The sequence below is a fragment of the Dermacentor silvarum genome, chromosome 10, assembly GCF_013339745.2.
Source record: "Dermacentor silvarum isolate Dsil-2018 chromosome 10, BIME_Dsil_1.4, whole genome shotgun sequence".
Classification (NCBI taxonomy): Eukaryota; Metazoa; Arthropoda; class Arachnida; order Ixodida; family Ixodidae; genus Dermacentor; species Dermacentor silvarum.
Window position 1 is genome coordinate 62,349,024 of NC_051163.1, and position 18,657 is coordinate 62,367,680.

An 18,657-nucleotide genomic window follows, 5' to 3' on the forward strand; every position below is an offset into this window, starting at 1 on the left:
TGTAAATAGCTGTCGATGTATATATTGTGTACATAAAGTCTAATCTCCAAGTACAAACGTCTAGGACGTCCCATCTCTGATGAAAGAGGAGAACAGACGATGGTGGCAGCTGAAGAAAAGTTTCCATACCAAGTAAGCTGGTCATGCCAGCTTGGAGCTGGCATGAGAGGAAGGGAAACTTTAGTGGGGCAGTCTCTACAGGATCGAAACAGTTGACGACAAGGAATGCTCTGTATTTCGACTGGGGCGTTGCAGATCGCGAGGAACTTTGCGGAAGATTGAAAGCAGCAACTCGGCAACGGCGTCCACCTTCGGCGCGGGCAAGAAAACCTGCAGCTGAGGCGGAGCAAGCCATCGGTCCAAACGCGTTGACGGATCCTGGCCGTCTAGCAACAGCGAAAACGATGAGCACAAGGAAGATCTACACTTCAAGCGAAGTCCCGTGACGACATGGGAACTTTGGTGTGACTGACAGTGGTGATTCTGCAACTGGCTAGGCATGGCAGCGGCGATCAGCGGCATCTCGGCAAGTGGTGAGTCCTCTCATTCTTACTCCTCAGGGGTACCGCTGCCTAGTTGTACCGTAATGTATTAATACGAGGTTTGCTCACTTGAACCCTGACAGGAGAAATCAACCCATGATGGGGGGAGTCGGGAGACGAGAATGTCTAGGACAACTCAGCTGGGGCTGTCGCATCGGAGAGTCAGAGGGAAACGGACCTCAGAAACCTCGTGGACCAGCGACTGACTCGCTTGACTTGACGAGGTGGATCGTGCGAGACTTAGGCAATACGGAAGCGAGAGCTCATGGGAAAGTTTGGTATGCAGGATCTCTGAGGTGAGCTGAGACGCTATTCTAAGTGGCTCGCTGGAGTGCTTCCCAAATTTCCATCAGAGGCTGAGGCTCAGTGTGGTTTGAGTCGGTTGAGAGCGCCCTAAAGGCATATGAAGTTCCGCAGGGTATTGGGGACAGATTTTTTTCCTGTTTGTGGTGGAGAAGGTCCCATTTCTGTCCACACGACTTAGCCCCGGCGGAACACAAGAGTATCCTGAAAATCAAGGAAACAGTACTTGGGGACGAGCCAAAGCTTCTTGCAGGAGAATACCTGAAAAGGTTCTTGGGGTCAGAAAAGCGTATGAACGAAGGATGGAGGCCTTATGCAACTCGCCTTCAAAGCTATCTGCACTTTTACCTTGACTCGAGAGGTGTGTCGACGTTTGAGGAGCTGGTCAAACTATTGGTTGTAGACCAATTGAAGAAAAAACCTCTCAGATGACGCGCTTTGGCATGTCACACTGCAGGAAGGGAAAACATGGCTAAACGTACCAGACCTAGCTGCGTTATTGCGGACATTCCAGGAGGCGCAAGGCAAGAACAGCACAGGCAAGCAGGTGAAATAGAAGCAGGTAGAGTCGCAAAGCCGTAGTAGCATCAAGCCAGGTGTACAGCCAAGTGATCGCGGCAGCAGGAAAGCTCGAGACGCTGAGACAAAACAAAAGTTTAGAGGCTGCTTCTCGTGTAGCTCTAGTGGGCTTACGAAGTGGAATTGCCCCCAGGGCCTGGTGCAGAAAATATTGAAAGTTCCGGGTACTGAGAGCGACAGGCTTGTTGGCGCACGTTTCGATAGGAGAGGCAGTAGCTGCGCACAGCACCTCATTCCGGTGTTCCTCGAGTGTAAGGATAGGCATATTAATGCAGTTCTGGACACGGGAGCGGAGATTACAGTGTTGCGTGAGAGTTGTGCTGCCTGAGGTCGTGCAGGCGCACAGAATGATCAGCCTAACTTTTGCCTTGGGAGAAAGGGTGAAGGGGAAACTCACCGTGGTTCCGCTGACAATGTCCCGCAAATATGGCATTTTCGAAAATGTAAAGGAGGCGGTGCCAGTGCTGTGTGCATTAACAGACAAGCTGACATCATGTACTGATTGCCTCCTGTCAGAGGAAGCATGGCAATTGCTTAAGGACGAGGGTGTTTTCGGAGGGGTAGTGAAAATCAGAGGGCAAGAGGCAGACGGCATATAGCCAGAACCCGAAAGTGGTCCATCGGACACAGGAGCTGCGCGGCACCTAGAATTAGAAAGTGGTCCACCAGACACTGAAAGGATAGGCATGACAGAGGAGGCCAGGGGATAGGAAAAAGCAGGAATAGTGAGGACCATCAAACTAGCAGCACATTCGCTGATGAATCACCAGCTGTGAGGGTAAACGAGAAGTGTGCATCATACATTTGCCACGAGAAACTAGTGCCGTGCCTTCCTGGGAAATGCAGCGTGGACGCACAGACAGCCGTTGCTGCTTCGCTTGCAGAGGGCCAGCGGCGATGGTTGGTTGTGGCTGAGTTGGCGACAGACGGTGAGGGGGTTAATCCCGAAGTGTCGCTAACTGGCCCGCCCGCTTGACCAGAAATCCTGTCAGGAGATCATGGAGGGAGAGCCAGGTGAATCTAGTGTCTCCAAATTCGAGGCTGATAGGATGTATTGACAGAGAGTACAGTGGCGCTGCGATTGCGATGGAAGCATGCACTGGGGCTGCAGAGAAGCAGCAGCCAGGCAGCTACAGTGCCAATGGGCTCATCGGCGGTCGAGCTGGGTTCTGGCAATGGCTGACATCCCTCTTATGAAAGCGTCAGATGTACCGAAAGATGGGGTGAACCCCGGGTGACGGGGCTTTCCCTGATGACGGTGTTGTGGAGCATCGCTGTGAGGGGCGTGGTGACTAGAAACGCAGTGAGATGACAGCGAGCTCTTGGGAAGTAGAGCTGAATGAAGTTCCGCTCAAAGATCAACAGTTTATAACTGAAGCAAGCGAGGGAAGTGCTCCCAGCCGCGAGAAACACTGTGACGGCCGTGCTGCAGTTAAGCACAGAAGTCAGTGTTTCCGTGGCAACAACTGCGGCGTTGCGAAAAGCAGACGACGATGCCAAGCATGTACCAAGCGAAGGCCCGGCTGGGGGCTCGATGGCCCCGAAGGGGGGAACGTGCAAGGCTGATCTTGCGGTTCTTATCGTAGCGGTGACTCGATGTGCACTTGGGTTGAAGGGGAGCAAGAGTTTTTCGAAGTGGCCGTTGCGCGAAGAAAACATCGTTTCCCAGCAGGCGGGTTGGCGCAGCGCGCCCTGCGAGACTGCCCCTATGCACTGCGGCGTGCACCCATTCAATTCTGGGGGCTAAGTATGAGCTGTTGGACTATTCCACTCTGCCTGTGTTTCACCTTAGTTTAGGGTGTCGGATACACGTGGCATAGTTGTATGCATGTTGGGAAGCGGGCAGCGGTGCTTTCGGGGAGAAAAGACACGAGAGGGGGGGGGGGGGGACTAGGAACGTAGTGAAAACTCACGTGGACAAGAGTGACGTGCAGAACTGTCGAACTATTGAAAAGAACTGTGTGATGAAGTGTGTGTACTTCAGTGAAACAAGCTTTTTTTTTGTCATATTCTTGTATACGTTTCACGGAGTTCGTGTTGATCTGTTTTTTTTTTTGGTGGTCATTTATGTGACAGTGTCGCTTGATGTGCATGAGCAGTGTTAGGTGCTTGTTCATGCTCTGTTGTTTTTCCTTCATCTGTGTGTGTGCATTCTGTGTGCATGTATGGCATGTTGTTTGGATAGTGTTATTTTATAACCATTGTGCATTTGCATTCAGTGTTCACATAGAAGGGTTCTGTTGCTAAAGAACAATGCCTTGGTAAGACTGCCTTGGGCAGAGACACACAGATCCTAGTAGCGAAGCCATGACATTTCCTTTACTTTCTTTGCACCATCCTTTTTTTTCTTTTTGCTAGTATTGAATCGCCCGCATTTCGGCACGTACGTGAATCTTAGGGAATGCGTGTAAAGAATGTTGACAAACTGCAGGGGGGCCTGAAAAGTAATTTCATCCCAGAAGTGTGAAAGGTTGCCGTTTTCAATCCTTGCAGAAAGCGAAACCAGCGGGGTGCTTTGTTAGTGGGTCAGGAGGCGCTCTTTGGCTGCAGGAAACCCGCGTCACCACCCCTGTGCATTGTAAAATGCCGCACCGGCGGTCTGAGACATGGGGGAGGGGATGGTAATAGGAGCTGTTTAGCCCAGAAGCGCAAACGGAAGAAAGGCTGCCCTCTCGCGCCCTGCCTCAAGCGGACCGCGTGCAAGACATCATTAGGGTGTCGATGGGCATGCCTCGGTGGAAGAAAAACTATTTCAGAGCCAGAGGGATCGTGCAACCCGAAGCACGGGCTTTTGAGCGACGGGCTGGCACCAGGAGCACAGTCCATCTTTGGACTGACAGTATTATGTTCCCGCCGGAGACGAACCACGCGCGGGACGGCATTGTGCATCGATGGGCGCGCTTCTGTGGAGAAACCCTTTACTGCATACTGTGCGTGATTTCTAACAAAGGCACGAGAACGTGGTAACTTGGGTGTCTCTTTCTTTCGACAGTGTTCTAGGAAACGCCGGGAGATATTAGTGGGTTGCAGAAGGGAACGGTTTGAAGTTTATTTGTTGTTTGTTGTCTTCTTTCTATCTCTCTCAGTGTTCCGAAAAACGTAGAGAGGGTGTGAAAGAGATTGTGAACAGTAAGTGACATCCCAGTTGACCCAATCAGGTCACTTTGGTGTCATGATTTGCCGTGGGGGATTTGGGTGGAAAAACCAAAAGGTTAAATAAAACTGGGCTCCCGACCTCTCACGAGGGTTCTGGATGCAGGAAAGGTGCTCCGAACTTTCGCCTCTGGCAAGTTGAGAGCGCTTGTTCCAGTGTAAATGAAAGGTTGCTACGTCAGACTCACTGTAAATAGCTATCGATGTATATATACTGTGTACATAAAGTCTAATCTCCAAGCACGAGCGTCTAGGGCGTCCCATCTCTGATGAAAGAGGAGAAACGATGACGGTGGCTGCTGAAGAAAATTTTCCATACCAAGTAAGCTGGTCATGCCAGCTTGGAGCACTCTGTGCTACAAAGAGGAAGGGAAATTTTAATACCTGTAAAGTCCAATCAGACAACTTCTAGATTTGCAGTTTCCACAATACCATCTGATTTTGTATGGCAGTGGAACAGCAGGGGGCTCGCATGCAAGAGGGGGCTTTTCCTGCAGTACAGTGCCACACACACCTCGCCACCTGATATTGTTTTTCTCCAAGAACCCGCTCAACTTCTATCTCTCGCTGGGTGCAGTCTTTCACATGATTAATAATAGAAATAATAATAATAAGAAGGGATGTTTTCTCTCGGTGCACAACCATGTGTTTCTTTCTGCAATACTCACTTGAGCTCTCCCCAGGCTCCACCACAAAGACAGATGTTGACGCCATCAACTGCACAGCAGCCTCGCTGTCTTTGACTTGAGGGAGCGACTTGGTACCTCCACCGTCGGGAGATGCCCCGCAGCTGGACTGCAGTGCACGGGGAAATGGGGTGGTGTCATTCGCTGTTAACTCAAAACTGTACAGAAATGCAACTGTCTTTAATTGTTCGCTCACTAGCGTATTGTAGAAAAAAAAGAAGAAAAAGTACAAAAGTACAAAAACACTGATTCCTACTGTTTGCCCAATGATATACCCATATCTGCCAACATTTATCATTTTATCATAAAATGCTTGATTTTTAGAGCTTGTTTGTCATTGTAGTATTGACACAATAATTTTGCCGTTTTTAATTTGTGGTCATTTCCGGGCGAAACTCGTTTTAAAAGAATATAAATACCGTAGTCTACCAATTTTTTAGAGGCTGATTTTTAGATGAGCTCGTGTATTCTGACCTGCCAGCAGCAGTGCCATTCTCTTATAATGCCAGTGCAAAATAGCAACTAAAATGTCAGCCTCTGTTCTGTGAATATTTCATGAAAAAGTTCATGGGATATTTCCGTTCTTCTGTGGCACAGATCATTCTTCCTGTGTCGTGTTTGCTTCCATGGAGAACAAGGGACCTGTACAGGCCCTGAAACGGCCAGTGTTTTTCTTTTTATAATGTTTTTATATTCTTCGCAAGTGTGTGTTTTAGCTTACCATTCTTCCTGTGACTATATTGCAGTTTGTCTGCTCAAAGTTTCTCTAGAGAACCAAGTATGTGATGTTCTTTCTAAATACACAGTTTTAATATCTTGGCTATTAAAACAGTTTTGGTATTTTTCATTAATATCTAGTATTTGGTGGCTTCGACTGCAGTATTTCTTAGCTATTAAGGTTGGCAGGTCTGTATACTATGTGTGACATAATAAAGCAAGCAATGAATTATGATACACAGAAGTGTCTTATTATCATGAAACACCTTGATTCTATGTATTACTGCGAACAGCAGTTATAAGCTAGGGAATATGCTGAACACCTCTATTTGCAAGAATTTAGAATGATGCTCATAATACAGAAAACTAAAAAAATGCACACTGGTGTGGGGAATAGAACCAGTGCTTATGCGTCTTCAAGGCAAGTACTCTAACCAAAACTCTATGTTAGCATTTTGCTACAATCAAACGTTAGGAGTAGGCTGAAAGTGTATGTCCCTGGGCTGCTTAGAACGATACACTTGGGGACCTGTGTTATACATCCCAGGCATTGTGACCGATGTTGGGTACTTGCCCTGGAATGATTGGGTTGGTCAGTATGTCATTACTAAGAAAATGGGGTGCTGTGACGACACATAATGATGGAAAAGAACACAACATAGAAGCAGTCATATGTGAAATTTTCCTTGTTGCTGTGTCATCGTGACAGATTTATTTTCCCCAATAAGAATACTTGCTCCTATCATCTAAAAAAATATTCATTTGCTTTTCTTTAATACGTGTAGTTGACGAATTTCACTTTGCATGGCCATATATTTTCATCAAATTATTTTGGATGAAATTTCAGCTGTTTTTAATGCATTCATGCTAACATCACTAAGATCGTTTTGTACTTTGCAGATTCCTCCATCAAAACACCTCAAAATGTGGCAGAAAGGCAATTTATAATTAATGAACAGATTTATAAATAATGAACAGCACATTCAACCATATTTAATGGTTAGCCTAGTTTATCGAAACTACTTCAAAATCTATAGCTAAGGCCATCAATGCGTCGCTCTGTTCTTCAAGGAGTGCAAAAGTGTGATCCTCACCACTGGACACCGAGATGACTGGCAGAGAACGATGTCGCATTGAATGTTGATTTTGTTGCTTCCTGGGAACCTGAATGTGGATGACACTGTTGCATCTGCAGTGTCTGATGTCTCGTTGTACTTGAATGCCGACAGGAATGTGGTCTTTGGGCACCTGAAAGAGAACAGTGTGTGTGGTTTTATTTATATGGTCGTAGCGTGTTACTTATGCTGCTCAAAAATAGTAATTTCTTGGATGTACAGTCCACTGTTAAAGAGAAGAGCTAACCAGTATCTAAGCCAAAATAACTCGAACATATTTTGCCCCTATCTGAGACAGGTGACTGATGCATCAATTATACATAGCTATATACATAAAAAGTTAGTCCTGGGCCTTTACGGCATATCTCAGCAAGAATTATAGGCAGAATACTAACTGTATGCCTCCTTTAACAGTGGATCGCACTTTACACATTGAGGTACCGCCTCAGAATTGGAAGCACTAATGAAAGCGATGTCTGAAAACACATTGCTTACATCTCAATACATTTCTCGTGCAACCTTTAACACAAAATTTATTAGTACGCACTAAGTGTATTACACAAAATGAGTTGCAAGACCTAAGCCTGCATGCTTGGTGCAATTTAAGTGTGTAATCCTGTAGAAGATTTTCTTTAATTCTTCTTCACCAGTGTTGATTAGCATCAAGCAAATTCATGAGGTTGCTTGCTGTTTTCTGAGCCCATTGCACGTCGGTACTGCTCCATCACCTCAACTATTTTTGATAATTTACTGCATTGAGTTGACATTTCTGGACTACACAAATCTCGCAGAAAAATTCAAGGTTATTAGTATGTTCTGCTGCCGTGTGTTTTTATTGGCACTGAAGATGCAAGAAACGTGTTAAAAACAGGTTTTCAACAGACAAAAGTAACTGTTGCGTGAAAGGGGTATAAGGAGCAGTAGTATCATTCTATTTTGGGAAGCCGGTTGGGGGATGCACTATGTGCACTTTTAATATGTGTGCACGGATGCTAGTTTGATAAACTTTAAAAATACGAACCCATTGGCATCTATGAGCTCCTCCTCACTGGTATTGGATGCAAAACTGAAGCAGGATCTGACCACGATGCCACCAGTTTCTGAAAAAAGAAAGAGAAAATAGAAATGTATACAGGGCATTGATTAAATTGTACTTAGTAGCTGAAATTGTATAGTAACGTTTTGAACCAATGTAACCGCTCCCCTCTATAATGCCTATGGCTCTGAGGGTTTTAATAAAATAAAAAATTATAATTAATTAATTAAATAAACTGCTGCACATTTCAGCTTAGCTGCACAGTAGATTCTTAAAAGCAAATTTTGTTAAGCTGTTGAGCTTTAGGACTTTTGTATAGTCTCCCATAACCACTGCGGGACTGTTCTAGGATGTAAGCCCTGGCCAGCAAGCTGCAGCTAATCCTTTAATCTCCTTCTGCTGCTACCATAACCTCACACTGTGCTCTTTGACATGCTGCTTCTGGACGAATCAACAGAATCAGGGTAGTAAACAAGATTTGGCCTCAGGTTAAAGGGGCACTGAAGCACTTTTTGAATGCTATAAGAAAATGTTACCAATCTGTAGAGTGTAGACAATGCTGCCATGCTTGCGCAAATATGTGCGTGCGAATAATTATTGCAATGCATGTAGCTGCGAACTTACGATCTCACATAATACATCACTTGCTCTTTCCTGTGGTTTTCAGCATCCTTTCTTTTTTTTTTTTTTGCTGCTCTATGCGGTGTCAGCAATGACGTTACATTAAGCGTAACGGCCCACAAATGCTACTGGTTGACGGTGGTGGTAGTGTAGCAGCAGGCAGGGTTAGTCTGGCATGCTTAGCCAGTAATTGTTCCACCTGGGCATCTCATACATTTTAGAGCGCAGCTCTTAGGCACCCGTTCCTGTGTCGGTGTTCCCGGCGTAATTGAGTGAACGAGCGCAGCGGATGAAAGAGCGAATGTGGAGCGCAGCGTGGTATTAAAGAAGAATAAAAGTGTAGTGCTACAAGACACGCACTGCGGCAACGATGGCTGCGAGATGGTGCCAGAGTAGCGCGAGTTGTCTGGGAGGTCTGTCTGCGGCAGCTGCTGTGAATCGTGCCCACGCGTCACCCACACGCTGCTTCTTGCGATCTCCCAATTAGCGAGGCAGACGCGGAACACTTCACTCCGTTTGCAACATGCCGCACGAGACAGATTGTCTGCGCCAGCCAATATATCGTGAAATGAAAACACGTATAGGTCATATTTCGCATTAGGGAGTATCATAATCGTTGGTGAATATTTTTTAAGTAAAGGTGTGTCACCAGGCTTAGCCCAACTCTGTATCTTGAAGAAAGGCAAGCAACAGTCGTAGCACTCTCTTCCTGATTGCTGAGGGCCCTTCGGGAACACCGCATCTTCGTAGCTCGTGTCTGTAAGACCTTTCTTTTGCAGGCTGTGAATCAACGCCTTTCTTTCCTCATCAAACTGTCGGCATAACCAGAATGTGTTCCAAATCACTGATCTCAACACATAAAGTACAAAGCGAGGAAGCACATCCTCCAGTCATAATCAACCAAGCCTGGGTTTAAGTGGTAGTTTATTCTAACACGATACAGCAGGGTAGTGTCTTCTCGAGTAAGTCCTTGGACAACACCTGCTTTATGTGGAGTTTTGTGAAGAAACTGAAAATGATTGCATATTGCGTCCTTCCTTTCCTGCAAATTTTTTGGAGCTCTCAATTTTGGGGCACATTATAGCACTTCACACGCATGAGCGTCAGCTTTCTCATTACCTTCAATTCCTACATGTGATGGGATCCACTGAAAGTTCACTTTAAATGCCATGCACCTAAGGTCTTTACGGAGTGCCAGAGATTGCCTAGTGCTCTCCCAAGGCAGGCCACAATATAATCAATCTCCCAAGGCAGGCCACACAACCCCTAGCTTTTGAAAAGCGATGGTGATTGCAGCACTTTGAACTTCTGTTGACAAAACTAAGCAGTTCAGTTGACCAGACTATGACATATCAAGGGAAGGTGCACAAAATTTCACTCCGCAGGTCTGTGTATATATGCACGCCGACCCGTCTGTGTAGAGTTGCAAGTGGCTTCGATACACTGTGTTCAAGTGGTCCAGCTCAAGAAATCTTGCTTCAGCTGTTGTAATAGTGTGTTTTGCTGGTAGTCGGGGCACTCGAACGCTGCAGGCAACATCTTCAAAAGACCATGGTGGGTCCAGACGACTCCGTTTAGTCCATTCAAAACCTAACAGTCGGAAAGTTTTCAGTGCCACGTGAAAGTGGGAGTGTGTTATTGCTCGCAGTCGCTGCAGAAGCCCCTTGCCTGCAGAGGGCTCACGAAGCCTTGATAGTTGAGTCAATAAGGCTTGGGATGCCAGTAGGTGGAGCGGAAGAGACTCAGCTTCGTTTGTGATTTTCTTGTTGAAGCCGCCTAGGGAACACCCATCGCCAAATGACAGTGCCTTTCTATGTACTGCCTCCAAGCGCTTGAATGTGCTCTTCGATTGTGGTATCGCCGGCAGTTGGCAGAGAATGCGGCTTGTTATCAGTGCAGCATTGTGTTTCAGCATGGACATGGGATGGTTACCCCAACAACCTGCCATGCAATGAAGTGCACTGAGCCTTTATACTGATGCAGCCACAACACTTTCAACCACACGTCGCCAGAATAGCTTGTTGTCAATGGTGACGCCTAGGAACCGAACACTAGCTGCACGGCAAATTGGGAGGCCTCTAATATTGAGCGTCAAGTGCATTGCTCACCCATGGAAAACGTATGAAGGCTGACTTTTCCACTGATAAAGAGGCCAAGCACTGATAAGTGGTGTTTCATAATGGAGATTGCACCCTGGGCTATACATGCCAAATGTTCATGCTGGAACCTTGAGATCCCAACGCAAGTGCCTTCAGTGTGGACAGACATTTTAACTGATGTCCTAGCTCTTTTTTAGTGTCTCAGGAAGGCTAGCTATGGCAACGTTAAAGAGCAAGGGAGACGGGACACTGCCTTGAGGTATTCCGAGGGAAATGCGTAGCTCTTCACTCATTGTATTTTGGTGTTAATCAAGACACAGCAACCTCTGAGAAGTTTGTGCGTGAACTGAAGAGTGTTTCCTCAGATGGGGGGCATGGCTCGGAATTCCATTGATGATGCCTATCTGAAGCACACACTCATATGCTTTGGCAACAACCATGAAGACGGCGAATGTTGAAAGGCCATCGACTCTGTAGTGATCGATGTGGCTCGGCAAGTTCAAGGCACTGACCTGAGCACTCAACCATTTACGAAATGCAGTCAAACACAGTGAGAGTTTCCTTCCTTGCTTTGTATGCCAAGTTAACCATGTACAGCCGCCCAAATCTTTAACTAGCATGAGCGAGCGGCGACTTTCTGTGCGCCAGCACCTTAAATTAGGACCAAACTTACAAATGACTATGCTATCTTCACGAGCTTTGTAAGCATAGTCAGATAGCATAGTAATTTGTAAGTTAGTTCCTAATTTAAGGTGCTGGCGCACAGAAAGTCGCCGCTCGCGCATGCTATTCAAAGATTTGGGTGGCTGTACATACTAGTCTTTCCATCAACCTTGACACACATGATGTTAGTGCTACTGGCCGATATGAGGGTAGGTTCACAGGATACTTTCCGGGCTTGAGCACTGGCACCACCGATGCTGTCTTCCAGATTTCTGGAATCTCTCCCGTGCTCCATATGTGATTGAATATATCCAGAATGGCGCGTCTTCTTTCATAGGCCAGATTTGTCAGCATCTGATTTATGGTGAGATCCGGATCCACAGCACAATGTTTGCTTAGGTTGCTAAATGCCAGTTCAAACTCGCGAAAAGTGAATAAAACCTTGATGGTGAGGGTTACTGAGGTGGCATGGGGTTCTCTACTCCGACTGACCTGCCAGACCTGTACAAGTGCCAGCCATTGCGCACGCTTGCATCCACACGCTTCCAGATTTTCTTTGAGATAAGGAATCAGCATCGGAGATTGTTAGTGTATCTGTTACTCCTCCTTGGTTGCTCTCAGGCCCCTTTGTCAGATGTCAATCCATAAGAATTGCTATAATTGTACCTTGGATAGAAGAACGAAAGGAGCAACAGGCGGTGCACTGCTATTGACACTGCCCCGGCTGAGAGAGATTGTGAAGAGGATGAGAAAGAATAAATGAGTTTGAGGGGGAAAGAGGAAACTAAACATTAGGTCCTTTTCAGAAATTTCTTCAGCAGTATATGTTCGTTGAAAGGTTTTGCACTCATTCCTGTGTTCTTGTTTGTTTCCTTGCTTTTTTTTTAGATGAAAATCAAAGAGTTAGTCACCCTATAATGTTGATATCTACTCTTTTTTCACAATATTAACAATAACAAAAATATTGTAAGATAAGAAGAAACAATGTCGTAGGTTTGAAAAATCTGGAGCAGAGCTTGCTTAAAAGAGTAAATGAAGTTAGCATACAGTCCTAGACACACACGAATGTACAGAGACAAAAGGCAAGGAGAAGTTGCACCACACACACTGCACTGAGTCCCGACAGATACGTGTACTACACGGAGTTCCAACCGTGTACACGAGGCTGCGATGCAGTCTGAGATGAGCAGTTGCACAAATGAAGAAGATAGACATATGGACACACAGAAATATGACAGTCAAAAGCGGGCTTCATCACAGAAGACGCACAAAAATGAGTAGGACAGAAGTGTAGCTACAGTTTCAAGGAAAGGTGTTTCAGGGATCCTTTTAATGCTGTAGCCTTTTATTTTATGCATCACACTCTCTGCAACCTGAACTTCAATGTGATAAAGTGATCTTTAAGGGCCCTTCACATATAAATGGGAAGACGGAAGGGGAGGGGGGGGGTTGCTGTAATAACTTATGTCATTGCCTCTTCTTAAATGTTTTTTTTTTTTTTTTGTCTGACTTTAAAACATTGTTTAAAATGCAACATGTTTTCTTTGATGAACCCTTTTCATTACATTCCTCTTTTGGCCCTCATCAGAGCACATTTTATTGGGTTTTACTCAGCTAAGTTGACTGGCCGCTTTCGTTTTTATTTTTTTTTTTTTTTCAGTGATGTGCCAGGACTTGTAGATTCACACTTTTATTTTCACATTCAGCTGTTACCCTCATAAATTGGAGAGGCATTCAGTAGAGCTGTATTTGTGTGAAGCCAAGCATTCTAGAATTCTTGACTTGACACATATACAGCTCTACTGAATGCCTTTGAAATCATAGAATGATACCAAAATTGATAGAGTTGCAGCACTGTGCTCGAAGTACCGCTTTTAAAGGATGCAATTACACCTATTTACCCTCAAGCCAGACTGACATGCTACATAGACTTAATAGTTAGAAGTGCATATACTCACCACCAGGGCCATGGGCACTTGCCCTGAGTGTGTAGTGGTGCCCCATTACTAGCTCGTGCACTCTCTTCTGTTCGTCTAGGAATCCAAGGGAAACCCTGTAGAGCTCGTTCCTGAAAGATTGCAAGGGTTCTCATTATATCCTCCTGAGACCCCTTGCACAATACATGGCACATTGCCTTCAGCATTTTTTGGAAATTCACTTGGAAGCGATTACGCAAAATATTCATTCTGGGTATGAAGTACGGTGCATGTGTAACTGTAAGAAGTGGTTTACTCGTATTCTTGTCATCTGCTTTTGATAAATTTTACACTAAATTGATCTAGACCTCTGTGTCCCAGACAGCTGAAAGAAACCTTTAGGTGTGTCTCGAAATCACCGAGATTGCGTGAAAAGACTGGACGCGGTTGCAACATGGCAATGTACTGCACATCGTTACATCTTCACCTCTGCGTTTAGGCAATGAAATGCAGTTTTTACGATAGCAAACATGAGATGATGGAGATCGTTATTTTTTTCACGTACGTACATGGAGGCACAGCTTTTGGCATCAAACCATGGTAATTAAATTTTAAAAATCGTGTTTCACATTCGTTACATGGCAATAGACAATAAAAACCACCTTGAAGAGCAATTATGTCCCATAGCAGTATTCGGCTGTCGGGAGTATATGCAGGTATTGCAACAGTTGGCTAGTGATAAGCAATAGTTCATCTATGGGAGTAATACATGCAGCATAGGGGCACAAAGGTAACATGAACTGCTGAATGTCTAAAATTCTAACGCCACACTCACATTGCTATGTGGACATCATTAATATCATTAAGAATTAGTGCCACTTGCGGCAGCCTGTTGCATTCTCACGACTCATTCGGCCATTGAATGCATACTCTCGCTTCCAATGTTAATCAGTTGTGCCCGTACACAATACATGCATTTATGAAATAAATGATTGCACATAAATTATGCCTCATAGTGTGTTGGGTGGCATTTCTTGCTTTTTTCTTACCTGCTAAATATTTTCTTTTCGATATTGCAATGTAGTGCAGGAAACAGTGTAGATCTGATTACCTGCTGCAGTACTTCAGTGGATATGGCAATTTCCTGCTAAAAGAGCAAGGCCCCGAGCTCAACTTCTGACCATGGCCGGTATCTGATGTGGGTGTAATGCAGAAACGCTTGTGTATATTGATGAAGAAGCATGCTTAAGCACCTCAGGTGAACCAAATTAATCCAGAGCCCTCTACCACAACCAATTTCATAGGTCAGTGTTGATTTTGCAGTGTGCCCAATCAATAAATCTATTAATCAATCAATCAATTCGTTGGTACATAAGAGATAAATACATTGTAATCTTCTGCAGCCTGAGACTGTTGATTGAGTTCAGTGTCAAAGATGAAAGCAAGGGAGTGTCATTCGAGCATTGTGTGATGTTCGAGACAATGCAATGTTAGCAGAATTTGCTGGCACCTTAGGTGTACAGCGCAACACTGCAAACCATCCTTATTCTAGGCTACTTGCACTCCTGTGGCTAGTGGCAGTAGATAAGGAGCCATGGCAACCTCATGCTGAGCTCATGACATTTGTTGCGAGTTCGATTCCTAATCAATTTGGCTGCGTGCCACTGGTGGCAAAATGCACACAGAGATTCTTGTGCTTCCTAAAATGCCCCGAGTGTCAGAGTGAATCCGGAGCCTTCCAGTGAGGTATGTCTCAGAGTCAACGTCATTGTGTAGCTTTGGCACACAAAAAGCAAACATTCAACTCTGAGCATGTAAAAGCTTAACTTGGTCATGTTTTCTTACATGCAAGAAATATTTTTATTGGCTATAAGTTAAGGTGCATCTCATGAGCACCAGCTATGGGCAATAGCCACATAATATCACGATTAGATTTTGCAATATAGGTGACTGAACTCGACGGTCCTGGGCAATTATCTCTGAAAGCTTCGGTTAAAATTATTTTTTGTTACTAATGTTTTCATGGGGGTTGCAGAAGTTTTTTGGAACGTGGAAGAACAAAAGCTTTTGAAACAGGAAAGCAATTAATGCCATTGTTAGGTGCCTCTTCCAACATAGAGCAGTGCTGCTTGGGTACAGAATTTTCTTGCAGCCTATAGCCTCACAGCTTGTAGCTACTGAATCGCTCAAAGGCTGGTGCTTTTGCGATATTTTTAAAATGGTTTGAGCTGCAGTGCTCCAAACACACAAAGCAGTCGCTGCAGACTGAAAGGCAAGATACGTTAAGACTCTCTAGGAGTGTCGTACCTGGCATTTCGGAAGTTGTTCTTGCCGCAGGTGATGACGTAAGATTTGTCATCCGAGAGTTCCAGGGCTTTGTGCACACGAATGGAGATGGCAACTGAACGCTCCTCTGTGCCTTGCTGCAATAAAATTTAAGGACTTTGTTAATATTCTTCCGCTGGAGGCTAGCTCAAACTTGGACATGCTACTAAGTCATTGTTAGATTCAGTCAAAAATAATCACCAGCTATTTTCTACCGGGCAGACAACATAAGCTGTAGCAGTGCCATTGAAATGAAAATAAATAAATAAATAGAACTGACAAGGATTTGGTTGGATAATGATGTGGATCATACAAGAATGCATTCGATGATTGTTAATTACTGCATTCATTCGTTCCACATATTATCATTATAGCATTGTAGAGGAAGAAGGGTATGTACTATGGTACACAAAGGAAGACAGCATGCATACAAATTATAATGGGTAGAAATGTAAAATTATTTAAAACTGCGAAACAGTGCACAGTAGTGTGTGCACAGTACACACAAATTAACACCACGACCCTCTCGTCGAGGTTGCGTGAGGCTCTGCGGAGCTTCGCCCTCGACGACCAAACCTAGGGCGACCCAGCACGCCCGTGAGGCGGCGGCGAGGCAAGCCCTCGACGTCCCCTCATGGGAGGCTTAGGCCCGGCCATCATAACGTGCTGGTTCCACAATGAAAGTTTATTCCTCCTCCTCCTGCGAAATAATGCACCACTTACGCTAACAACTTCAACATTTTGCAACAGAATGCTAGCACAAAATACACATTTGACATGAAAAATTCAGATTAGGTTTTGGCAAACATGGGAAAACTAGACATGCATTAGAAAAAGTGTCATGTGAAAAATTCCATATTAAGATTGACACTTAAAAGAGTGTACTACGTTGCTGTTGACAAAATAATATTGGGAACATTTTACCAGTTTACTGCATGTGCAAGGAAGGGATTAATGAAGAAAATTCTATCTATGTGTGTTGGGAAGCAAGTCCAACTTTGTGTTGATGCCGATTCAGGGGCAGAGATAAGGGGACATCATGATCTCGTGGTACATAAAATCTCGATTTTTGTGTACAAGTTGGTCGGTTGATCACAAAAAGTGCAGAATACACTGTGGGGTGCTCTATGACTTCTCTCCTGCTGTCTGTCCAGAATAAATCTATAAAGCAGTAGTGCTCAAGGTATTACTGGCCACTCCTGTTATTTTGGAAGCATGACCACACGCTGACACATTGCAAAAGAAAAGTCATTCCAGCAATGTCTCTTCCTTAAGGTTTTGCGGCTCGATAGAGTCGTCACTGCTCTGCAACGGCAATGGCTACTGAGAGAATGTGTGAACCAGATAATCTTTCCGAACAGTAATGCGACGTTTTGACGCTGCTCACATGTGTGCTATTTCAGTTTACAAATTGACAGGATTTGGTACCTCTTCGATTGTAGATCTATACCCGCTTGTACCCATGAATGATGTGGGGCTCCTTTTTTTTTTTTTTTCGCTTCAAGCTTAAAAACAGCTTCGTTTCCAACCACGTGACATCACCATCATCGTCATTAGTATTATTATCGTTCATAATTATTCGGTGTTCGATTCTATACTCGATAAACTTGTTTCTTTTTTTCGAAAGTTCGTATTTGATAGGATTCAAAGACCTCAAATTCAACACCTGATAGCGTATACACGTATACGCTGTGTGACGACGAACGGCGGGATGATGAGCTAGCTGCCACGGCCGGGGGCTAGCAGCTAGCTCTAGCTAGCACGGTGGTCACGCGGGAAAGCGCCGAATGCGCGGAAGCCCCCGGAGTCACGACTCTGCCTTCACCGTGACACTGAAACCGGCGGCCATGATGCCCGCCTCTGCCCCTACACACCACCACGGCCTGTGCCAAGGACGCGAGCACGGACGGTGCTCGTTTCGGATATCGAGACACACACATATATTCGTGAGCGTGTGCCGTCGTCCAACACGTCTTGCGCGCTCGACGGCAGGTGTTTCTTGCCGATATGTGCGAGCGGTCCCGCTATGTGATATCGGGGCCCTCGCGCGCGTTGCCAGAAGGCGCCCGCCATGAACCGGGCCGCGCGGCACCTGCGCGCCCAAGAAGTGCTCGCAAGAAGTTCCTTAGCGAAGTGACGTATAGTGATCTTTCTTTTCTTTTTTTTTTTTTTTTTTTTTTGGGGGGGGGGGGGGGGGGGGGGGAGGGGCGTTAATGAAACGTCCTCAACCTCGAAACCCTAGAAAAAGTACTCACAATGCAATGAATGCCTGAGGGCTTCGTAAATAATTTAATAGCTAGTCTACGACCTAGGGCCCGCACTTTTCGCGATAAAAGCAAAAAAAAGAAAAAAAGAACACCCGTTACGCTAAAATTGTTCGTAAGTACAAACGCTGGCCGATCCTGATGCTGCGGCACTAGCGAAAGTCGCCTGCCAATGGCAATGAGCAACACGAGAACGAGGTGAGCGCAGGAGCCAACGTTTCGACAAGTGGATTTGTCTTTTTCAAGGCGACATATGCTCACCTCGGTACGGTTCTTATAAAGGGTAGAGAAGGTAAGGCAGGTATCGTACCTACAATACTGTGCCGAGGAGAGCATATATGCCGCCTTGAAAAAGACAAGTTCACTTGTCGAAACGTCGGCTCCTGCTCTCACCTTGTTCTCGTGTTGCCATCTCTGCCAATGGCAAGAGGCACTTGCGAACGAAAAACGTTGCGAATTCGGCCTCACATGTATCATGAAGAAGCACACACCCTCTAGGAAACGAAACCGAAAATAGCAAGTTATTTAGGATGTTCTGAGGCTTGTCAGTCATATTTCTGGGGTTTCGAGGTCTAAAACCTTCATTCCCATTTACGCTTGAAACTTGAGCGTATGCGTCACGAAAATCTCGCATAAAT

The 18,657-nt window shown here is 45.3% G+C and overlaps 1 protein-coding gene and 1 long non-coding RNA gene across 3 annotated transcripts in view; one reads left to right on the forward strand and one right to left on the reverse strand.

Annotated features, from left to right (window-relative positions):
• LOC125940924 (uncharacterized) overlaps nucleotides 1-7,183 on the forward strand; it is a 28,752-nt gene extending 21,569 nt beyond the window's left edge. The window contains exon 3 of one of the 2 annotated variants that reach the window (XR_007464084.1): nucleotides 5,261-7,183. This is a non-coding gene — a long non-coding RNA (uncharacterized LOC125940924). Of the gene's footprint in view, nucleotides 1-255; nucleotides 2,540-5,260 lie in introns of those variants that run through there. The other variant, XR_007464085.1, reaches the window with a different exon arrangement.
• Nucleotides 1-18,657, reverse strand: part of LOC119465823 (uncharacterized) — a 152,427-nt gene that overhangs the window by 10,461 nt on the left and 123,309 nt on the right. The window contains 5 exon segments of the mRNA XM_037726297.2: nucleotides 5,246-5,372; nucleotides 7,075-7,228; nucleotides 8,117-8,195; nucleotides 13,473-13,582; nucleotides 15,738-15,853. Coding sequence (XP_037582225.1) covers nucleotides 5,246-5,372; nucleotides 7,075-7,228; nucleotides 8,117-8,195; nucleotides 13,473-13,582; nucleotides 15,738-15,853 — 586 coding nt within the window.